This window comes from Euprymna scolopes, chromosome 7 (genome assembly GCF_053919585.1).
Source record: "Euprymna scolopes isolate OS-2025 chromosome 7, ASM5391958v1, whole genome shotgun sequence".
Lineage (NCBI taxonomy): Eukaryota > Metazoa > Mollusca > Cephalopoda > Sepiida > Sepiolidae > Euprymna > Euprymna scolopes.
Window position 1 is genome coordinate 149129998 of NC_136488.1, and position 10877 is coordinate 149140874.

General features: G+C 33.7%; 1 protein-coding gene across 1 annotated transcript; it reads left to right on the forward strand.

Moving 5' to 3' along the window:
* Positions 1 to 743: 743 nt before the first annotated feature.
* Positions 744 to 2900, forward strand: LOC145280052 (histone H2A-like). The gene has a single exon (XM_080131733.1). The coding sequence runs from the start codon at positions 808 to 810 to the stop codon at positions 1180 to 1182; it is 375 nt and encodes a 124-aa protein (XP_079987859.1). The 5' UTR covers positions 744 to 807; the 3' UTR covers positions 1183 to 2900.
* Positions 2901 to 10877: the final 7977 nt, after the last annotated feature.

A 10877-nucleotide genomic window follows, 5' to 3' on the forward strand; every position in this document is an offset into this window, starting at 1 on the left:
AAGAGTGAAAGAGTGAATTAGGTCAGTGGGGAGGGGTGCGAGGAGGGCGGAAGAAAGAGAGGAAGGGAACAAAGGGGAAGGTGTGAAGGGGCGTTTGGTATGTCGGTAATGTTTTAGTTTTGGAGTTTAAGGAACTTGTGGTGGAGGGTCTGGGAAGTTTATTTCTGGTGTGGCTGAGGGCATAGGGATATATGGGGCCTAATAAGCCTATGCCAGCGAGAAATCAATGGTAAGAGGCTGTTGCGATCGATGACGCAAATTTATTTGCAAATACTATCGAAGGAGGTGGAGATAGCTGGATGTCTGGGAAGACTTGTCACTCAGCTTCCAGAGAACACCACAGGTTTTCAATCAGATATTTGATGACTTGTGTGAAAGCTCCATGTGAGCCAATAATAATAGCTGTTATGTATATGCAACTGACGTCAATACAACTGACGTCAATACAACTGACGTCAATGCAAATGCGCCAATTTCCATTTTACTTACGATCATATAACATTTTGCGGACAAATAACTAAAACTCTTCACAAATAGCAATTTAAATAAATTATGTTTTAACAGATAGACATTAGTTACTTGCGAGGATTGAACTCACGACTCAGTATAACAGAACTATCATTTACCACACTGAAATAAGCAAGTCGACGCCAACAAGAATCAGGTTGATATGCATTCTGATTGGTTGAAATGAATAAACTGATAGTATTTAAATACTTTATTGATAAATGTTGTCTTGTGTACTTCGAGAATATCATCGCTTAACGTCTACAAATTATCACAGTTTACACGCACTCGGTGAACATCATGTCTGGACGCGGTTCAGGTGGAAAAACTAAGGCAAAGAGTAAAACCCGTTCGTCTCGTGCTGGACTTCAATTCCCCGTTGGTCGTATCCATCGTATTTTGCGGAAAGGCAACTATGCCCAGAGAGTTGGTGCCGGAGCACCGGTCTACATGACAGCCGTAATAGAATATTTGACCGCTGAGGTTCTTGAGTTGGCAGGAAATGCTGCCAGAGACAACAAGAAATCGAGAATCATTCCACGTCACATACAGTTGGCTATTCGTAATGATGAAGAATTGAACCGGTTGTTGTCCGAAGTGACCATCGCTCAGGGTGGTGTTCTTCCCAATATCCAGACCGTTCTCTTGCCAAAGAAGACCCAGAAGAAAGTGTAACCCCCCCTTAAAAGGACATGGCTTCGATATGGATGGCGTTTGTGCGCGTTCTTTAACGGATCAATATATATAATTATTTTTTCACCTTAATGTATATCGCACCTAACCATTTAATCTATTTCCATTCGATAATATCTCTATTATAAATGTGCTGAAATCTCTTAATTGAATAACCTCACCTGCACCAATATCTCCTAGTTGAGTCCCCCCATTAACTTCTAAGATACTCGCCGATAGACTACGGGCATTTCTGGCGTTAACCTTTTTAAAATCTAGCATTATTTTAACTGAATAAACTTAAACTCTTCCTGAAACTAAACTGTATTAAAAGTAACTTCAATTGTCGAGACGCTGCTGGTGGATTTTTTGTTTCTCGGTAAAAACGCATGAACTTTACCGTTCGTATATATCCGGAACTTGAATTGTTCAAAATGTTCAATTCATCGTATTAAACCGAATTTCTGGCTATTGCTCCGATTCCATTTTCAGCCCCCCCCCCCCAACGATCTCATCGATTGAAGTTTGCAGAGGCCATTTTCTCATCGTTTAGTCTTAACTAATCCAAACTTTTTCTTTATACTGTATGTTCTTTTCAACGGAATCCATATATGAATTGCTGTAAAGCCCAACGTTAACGAGTACCTTTTCCTCTATCACAATTTATAAGCTTAACATGTACATAAAACTTCGTTACAAATGAATTTTATTTATTCCTTTTTTTTAGGCAGTCGCCACTTAAGGCCCGGAGGCCACTCGGGGCTAAGGGTTATTGCGTGTACAATAATCAATGGGACAATATCGTAGTAATCGCTCTTAATGGAGATCTGATTAAGTGTCTTAAGGGGGCGGTTCATCAGGAACTTTGTTTTGAATCTGAACTATTACTATAGTTTAACAATTTAAAAACGTCAAACTTGAAGATTTAAATATCTACAAAATCTAAGACACCCTCAGATCTTCGAATTAAACTAAGCTTTTCTATTAACTGTTTGTAGAAGGCAATGTTTTCTATTTAAACTTAGTTATCGTCATAAGATTGAAGTGATTTAGTAGTAGCATGAATTCATGTGTGGACGGAGACCGTTAGTCGGTAATGTTGGAAGGGAAGACTTCATGTATGAAGTTAAGGTCTGGTGCTAATCCTACTGCACTTCTAATTAACGAAGTCAAAGTCCCGGGTGGTTTCTGTTTTGCCCGAACAGAAGTTTGGGTATTTTGACTCTTCCACCTCGTCATTCACCATTTTGAAGTTGACTTTTTAGGTTTTCGGGGATGCTGGAAACGAATATCCCACTTAAATTTCCAGAAGACGTAATTTTCTCGATATTAAGACCTTCATTATCAAATGTAATTTTTACTGGAGGCCATGAATATTTGTTTTTTGTACTCATGCACTTAATGATCCGTGCTGAAATTTTTTTTAAAAGCTATTCTTAATATGGGGAGGGGATGGTGTTTTGTATCTGTTCTGTTCTTTAACCTTACAACTGAATAAAAAAAAAAACTTAAATACGATTAAAAAAGAAAAATACCGCGGATCAGTAAGTGCATTAGCAGTTTTATTTTTTTTTTCAAATGAAAAGTACTAAGGCGCATGCGCGTTACAAACCCCTCCTTCTCGCCATGTTAGGAATGACGACGCCACTGATTTATTAATACATTGGCAAAGTTTTAATATCCAAACTATTTGCCGGTTCCAAATTTAAATGATATTCGTTTTCAGCATAACCGAAAACTAAACTTTAAAGGTGAGTTGAAATGAAAAGTAAAACTTCCCCAAATTTGGAGTTTAGTCAGAGCCCCGTTGCCGTGATAGCTCTACGTTTAACCTTTTTATAAACTTTAATGTGCTCAAGTCACCCGAGAGACGGCCATTGATGAAAGCCCAAAAGTTGACTGCTAGCACCAATCAGCACTGAGCTTGTGAACTAGATTCAATATCTCAAACAGCGAGGTGTTGCTATTACCGGCCTTTCATTGACCGTTGGGGAGGTATTGAATGTCGAAACTAAATTCACATTGAGCTTTTGACGTAAAAAACGAAAATGACTGAATACATTTTTCATTACTTTTGTCTATTGTACGCTTTAAAACCGGCATATTTGATTTAATTTCTAAAATCTAATGTCCTTAATGAATCATGCACTATCAAACTTGAACATCCAGAAAATAAAACGAGGATCTTTTTAAATTATCCGATAGCTTATTTCAGATTTATTAAAAATCAACTTTATCAAAATATGTTTGGTTGTGATCTAATCTCTAAAGTTTGAATAAATTCGTTTAAAATTTGCATCGTTAAAAATATATTAATACATCTTATCAGCTGCCCCTCCCCAGGATACTTGAACTCTACTTTGGTCGGATATATACTGAATATTTTTTTTTACTACCCACAGACGTATGGAAGATTTTCGTAAAATTGTAACTTCAGCATTTTTATATTTTTGTAATTATTTTAGATTCGTTACTTGTCTGATTGCGCTGATCCTATTGTAGTCAGTCGACCTGGAGTCTGCATGCTGTAAACATCATTCGACTCCGACCTCGCGGACGTTAAACGCACGTATACCCGACGATTAATTATCCTCATGGAGATGGACTTACAAAAAAAAATATCAATTTTTTTTTTTTTTTTTTTTTTTTTTTTTAAGCGATGGACTTTTATATTTAAAACAAAAAACTGGTTATTTCTAACCGAGAACCTTCACTCTTCTCAATTTCATTACCTCACTTGTAGGACTTTTCTACTCCATTGCATATAGAACTTTTAATACCTCAGTTGCAGAACTTTTTTTTTCTCCATTACATAAAAACTTAATACCTCAGTCGCAGAACTCTCCTTCATTACATAAAACAATTACCTCAGTCACATGAGACCGTTAACAAAGAAAACTATCCTGTCTGTTCTGTTCATTTATTTACAATTAAAAAAAAAAAAAAAAAAAAAAAAAAAATTATCCATCCGTCAATCATCTTTGATTGCCACCATTACACTAGGTGTATCGATTTTTGGGCAATTCGCCATTGAAAACATTAAATACTCGCCATATCCACAAGCTTATAACGATATAAAAATGTAATTTCAAACTTAATTTTTATTTCAATAAAATAGGCAAAGACCAAATTTTAAAATCATAAAAGGTTTAATCGAAAATATACAATTTTTTGTTTTCTTTAAAGATTTCACGAAAATCAAATTTGTATTCATCGAAATATAACTGCCGAAAAAAATCACTTACCTGTTCAAAATTACCATGTCTGCTTCTAGTCTTCATGTATAAGAATTTGCCCATATTTATACATTATATTCCATGTATTTTTTAAATAACAGGATTTTTAAACGGTCCAGGAAAATTTTTTTTCTGTAAATGTTATCCGCCATTAATAAAACCGGAAGTTTGTCGACTTGTATACGGAACCAGCGAAGTGACAAATAATTATTTAAAAAAATGTAAACACATTAATCTCGATAGTAACTATATGAATAAACAAACATTTAATGTAATAATAACGAACAAAAACTTTTCTTTTTATTACTATAAGCATATTTTCAGTTTTGTATAAAATGAATGTTTATGTATATAAGTGGTCAGTATGTGCTACCATATTTGAAAAAATATGAACATTTCATTCATGGATTTTGGCGAATTAAAAAAAATTCGCTCGACCAAATTTCCTATTTTATTCTCTTAAAGAAATAGATGAATTTTTGATTTAATATATTTTAATTCTTTGAGTAAATTTTTTAAATATCTAACAACATTGAATGAAATAGAAAAAAATGCCATCAGCGTCCAATATTTACTGGACAATTTAAGCATAAGCTTTCACTTAACAAAAAAAGAAAAAAAAAGTGGTTTTAAAGTTTTATACTTTGGACTTTACAGGTAAATTTCCCAAACTTTTTTTAATCAGAATATTTTTATCTTTATCTTCAATTTGTGATATGGAACAGTAAATTATTTAAATTCTAATAGACATTTCAAAATGGGGGGGATTAACAAAAAAACAAAAGTTGGCCCAAAATATATTCAGTTTATTGGAAAGAGCATAAAATTTCACATTGACCCTGAAAATATCGTAAAAATTGAACTAATAGAAAATAATTCGCCGGCACTTTGTAAACACTTTATTTAAAAAATTTTTTAAATTTTTTTTTTAAATAAAAAAAAAATATTTTCTTTAAACAACTTTAATAGTTTATTTTGGAAGTATATTCCATAAAGAAAATAACCCCACTTTAATGTATTTATTTGTTTTCCCACCAAAGCAAATTAGGCACAAGGCCGTTTTTAATGTGGGGTAAAAACCAGCTCCCCTAAAAGTAAGCAAAAAAGGGGGCACTCTGATTACCAAAAATAATAATTCTCGGTATAGAGGGGTTCTCCTCCATTGACTGGTACAAATTACCTGAAGTGCAGCATCTGTAGAACAGATGCTACACTTTGATCCTGGCCCGAAGGCCAAGAACAGAAAAAAGGCAAGCCTCTATAAACAACCCACTTTAAAGAGAAATTACGAGATTATTTTTATTTTTATTTTATTCGCAGTTTTTTGTTAGGGGGTGCCATTACACACTTTATTTATTTTGAGTTTGCGGGACTAACACCAACACCCGTAGTCCCGCAACACTATTTACCTATGTTTGGGTTGTTTTATTCTGTTCCACTAAATAAATACGAACATTTGCATAAATGTGTAGTAAAAAAAAAAAAAAATAAAATAAAATAAAATTTGAATATTCGATCTATAGTGCCCATGCTCATTTATTCGGCAGTTCAAAATTTTAAAGGGAGGTAAATCAATTTTACTAAATTGTAATTTTTTTCAGCTACTTTAATGTAATATTTATAATAAAGTAAAATGCGATAAGTCATTTTTCTAAAATAAAACCTAGTAATTGCAAGAAATTTCAGTAAAATAGTTACCCCCCCTTAAAACAATGAGTTAAGATATCGAAATTCCGTTTATTCTATAGTAAAGGACATGTCACTAACGAAGAAAATTTAAAATTTTATGGTATCTTCTATGAAAAGCTAAACTAAGCGTACAAGAGACAAAACCTTTTGCAGTATCAAATAAAATTTGTTTAACAATCGGTGCATTTGCAGACACGTTTCCATATTCATTAGTAAAATCTGAAAATGAATTATCTTGCTGTTTTTGTATCTTCTCTTGACCCTGGCAAATTAACTGAAATGTCTATTTTGCCGATTCCGAAAAATAAACATAATTAAAACAAGGGAGATGATTTATATCACTCAGAGATAAAGGGCGATAATTTATGACTTAAAGGGGGATAATCCACAATGAACACTACTTAAAATCTAATTTACTACTAGAGGGGAATTCTGGTATAGATTATTTATTGAATTACTTTTATTTATTTTTTTTATTAAAGAGAAATATTTTAGTCAAGTCTTTAATTTCAAATATTCGAGTTGAAATATATTCAATTTTGATTTAGTAAGATTCTAGAACGAATTTGAATTGTTCCTAGAGATCATTAAAGTTTTAGAAGTAAAAGAAAAAAAAATCGTAATGGAAAATAAATTAAAAACGTTCTTTATAGAAAACAAATATATGAAAAACGAACATAAGCTCACAAAAAAGACAGTTTCCTCTAACATTGATAAGATACCATTCTAAACGCCGATTGCCATTGCTGATAGCACTTCTCTAGAGAGTTTGGCGTTTAATTAAACATTCACAGGTGTAGAGTAAACGGGATCAACCAGTTTTTTTAATTAATGACGAAGTCGAGAGCATGGGTCAAAACTCTTTTCTTGTGCAAAAAGGAAAAATAAAACATCAGGAAATAGCAACAACTTGAGAACAATAAAATTTTTTTATTAAGACGATATTTGATACTACTTTTTTTGTGCTATTCTAAGAAATTTCTTCCTTACATATCCAATTTCCTCCCTGCAGATAGCAAATGAAATTCCACAAACAAAAGCCATACCTTTTAAAACTCAAATTTTATTCAAGATGTATCAGTAAATGAAAGTTCTTTGGTTCACAGTAAGTCCCTTGCAAAAACAGTAGCTGAATTTGCTATCCATACGTAGTGGAGCCTTTAGTTATGATTCCTCTGTGGGAATGTTAGTTTGGGGTTTCCTTAAACGGATGTCCATGGTGAACACGGCGTGAATGTTTGTCACCCAATATGGCATATTTTAGGACCTCATGGTCTCTGGAAGAAATAGGAATAATTTCCTATAATCAAATATATCAAGCCGAACACTGTAGCATATCCTCATTGGGTAAAATAAGTTCAGCAATTATGTTGTCTGTATTTAGAGAAATGTCCTTCGTCCACCCACTGCATGGTGTCCAATGAAGGTAAAATCCTGGCACTCTACAACAGAGCACCGCTGTGTGAGTCTTTACCGATCCGTGTTCATTTGTCAGACTGAAAAATAACGCACATGTAATACAAATTTAAATTGAACCAATCAAAGACCGTCTAGCAAATCATGTTAGGCGGGCAAACAAAATGGCATTGGTTATGGAATTTCTCACACACTGCTAAGGAGAAGAGGAAAAAGTAATGGATAACATTACTTTTTTCCCCAATACAAGTTAATTAATAAAACGGTTAGATAAACAACGAATAACAAGTTAATCCAATAAACATAGGTCTTAACTTGGACAATTTTATAATTACAATTTTTTTTCAGTTAAATTTATTAACCTAATATGATTATTTTTGAAAATTCAAATTGAGATTCAAAATTATAATTTTAATTCAGTTAACTTCTTCATATTACACTGCCAAGGAGGAGAGGAAAAAGTAATGGATAATCATTACTTTTTCCCAATACAAGTTAATTACAACTTTAATTTAATAATTTTTTTAATATTAATGTGTGCCATTGTCTGTTGTCAATCTTCAGTATAAACTTCAACTTTTCATGCATCCAGACATTAGCTAATTTTCACTATATGAACCGACCTGAGGAGCCTCATCCTTACAATTAGAACTACACCACTCCCCTAAGGTATCTTGATGATCAACTCCTACACAACTGAAAAGGTACAAGCTGTCACAAGAATCGCAACACACCATTGGTGATGTTCCATCATTCGGAACAGAACAGGTTGGACAGAAAAAGGGACCTCCTTCTTCTATAAACTCAGTTGATGCAATATCGTCATTGCCCTTAATTTTCAAGGGCACAAGGTGTTTTAAGGAATGGACCTGTTCGCACCCATCCTTAAGAACAACCACGGAACGCATTCAAATTTAACCAATGAAAGACCGTCATGTTAGGCGGGCAAACAAAATGGCGTTGGTTATGGAAGTTCTCACACTATATATGTAAGTCAGTAATTCTTGATTGTGCACTGTCTCCCCATGTGGATGAAATTAAAGGATTGGGGTGCATTAATAATGCAATGAGATGTGTATTTTTTTTTATAAGATAAGAATTGTGGAACATCATTCAACTGGCAAAAAAAAAAAAAAAAAAAAAACAAACAAACAAAAAAAAAAAACAATTGCATGATTGTAAATGTGTTGCTTGAAGCTTCTAGTGACTGAAAAAAATCTCCCCCGAGATTGAAAAAGTTAATTTCGGCGGAATTTAACAAAGAAAACTTTACGAATGTGAAATACTAGGGAGAAAAAGTTTGTAAGCATAGAATATTCATCCATTGTTGCTTGCGTAAGCTTACTTCGTAAGAGATAGAATATTTCGTTCGTTTGCAGTTTTTTTTATGGCACTTTTATCCGTGCTGCTTTTTTTTTTGTGTGAGCAGTTGAGTTCCACGTGGTGATTGTTTCGAGCAGTGGTTATGGCTGGAGATCGCGGAATCGTTGCTAGGACTTGGCGCGGTTTAATGTACTTTGGACGGAGTTAGACATGAGCATCATCACAGGCGGCGACAATGGTGACTTACGGAAACACTGTCTAGACTGATTAATTTTGGCGTGTTTATGTTTTTATATTAAGTTTCTAGAACGTTCCAACCTGTTTACTGTCTTTATATGTGAAGAGATCAAAGTATAGTATCATGGGTTTGTGTCAAAGTGACGCGTTACAACCGCGTCTTTTACATGATGCAGATTTGCGTGGGTGATCGGTGACAAAATCGAATTGTTCCTGAAATAAATAGATTCCGGCCTTTTTAGATTGTTTTCTTTATGTGACGAGCGACTTGATTTATCTGGTCACTACATATTCCCCAATTATACGAAACGTTGATAAAAAGGAGAACAAAAATACTGCAAGTATTTTACTGGGTGTAGGTAGCAAATCGGTGTAAACGCCTTATGTGTCTACTTAACTGTGCAGAAGTTGTTGAGTAAAGTCGTAGGTGTATCAGAATTTTTGTATGAATTTTTTTGACACCCCTAACACGAAACTGCGAATAAAATATAAAAAACTCGTCATTTCTCTTTTAAAAGTGGGTTGTTTATTTTCTTTATGGATTATACTTCCAAAATAAACTATTAAAGTTGCTTTAAAAGTAATAGAAATATTAAAAAATTTTTTTTTAAAAAACAGTAATGAATTTTACGAACTCAATATTTTTCAATTTTTAAACTTTAAAAAAATCTATGACAATTTTTCTTTGATTCTATTTTTACGATATTTTCAGGGTCGATGTGAAATTTTATGCTCTTTCTAAGAAACCGAATATAATATTTTAGACAAACGTTTTTATTTAATTCACGCCCCCCCCCCCCCAGGGGGGTCGAATAATTCACGCCTCCCATTTTGAAATGTCTATTAAAAAGTAAATCATTAATTTACTCACCAAAGTGTTATATATCACAAATTGAAGAGAAAAGGTCAATAAATAATATATTCAAATTTAAAACAAAAAAAAGTAGTGTTTTTTAGAAATTTACCTATAAAGTCCGAAGTTTAAAACCTTTTTTTTTAAAAAAACACTTTTTTTTTTTTTTTTAAATGAAACCTTGGTCCTTGCTCCTTTAATTGAAAAAAAAAAAAAAAAAAATAGGGCTTGAATTACATTTTTCGAGGAGTTGGAAAGATGGGGTGGAATTATTCACTATTTTTCACGAAATTTCTGACACACCTAGCGTTGTCGACAGGAGGGCTTTGAATGTACTGATAAACTTTGAATTTCTGGCAAGGGAGACAACTGTGTGGTCAATCGCATTTATCTGTTGATGGCAGTTCAAATGAAATGATGTTACCAACTTTTGTGTGGGATAATGCGATAATTAGTGCAATTTTGAAAAAAAAAAAAACAAAAAAAAACGGCTCGCCCGTGTTTAAGAGGTGCGAATGGATGTTCGTATCACACCAAATTGATTCAATGTCACTCGAAAAAAGGCAAAGGAAATTGCTTGGATAATAAATTGACGGAATAGTGTAAGTTATTTATTTTCTCGTCATTCCTCTGGTTTGCTGCGATCTGATGTAAATTGCTGTTGCTTACTGCCTTTCCTGGTTGTTTGCCACCTTGTCAACTGACTTCATGAATACGCAAGGCTTAAAGGAGTTTAACGCTTTTTCGACGAAACGGACATGGCAAACGGCTATCGTGATAGCGGTTGCTTTGCCGATAGGGACAGTCCTATTTGTTAACGTGGCAGAGTGGAGAGTGATCCCTCTAGTTTTGCCGATGTCTGTTAACCTCATGCCTTAATGAGGCCATATCACGTGATGAATATCACGTGATGAATCTTTGTACACACGCTATGTATTCTGTAT

Bases quoted from the DNA above. Each gene is read 5' to 3' on its own strand.
- LOC145280052 (XM_080131733.1), top strand. From the start codon at position 808: ATGTCTGGACGCGGTTCAGGTGGAAAAACTAAGGCAAAGAGTAAAACC.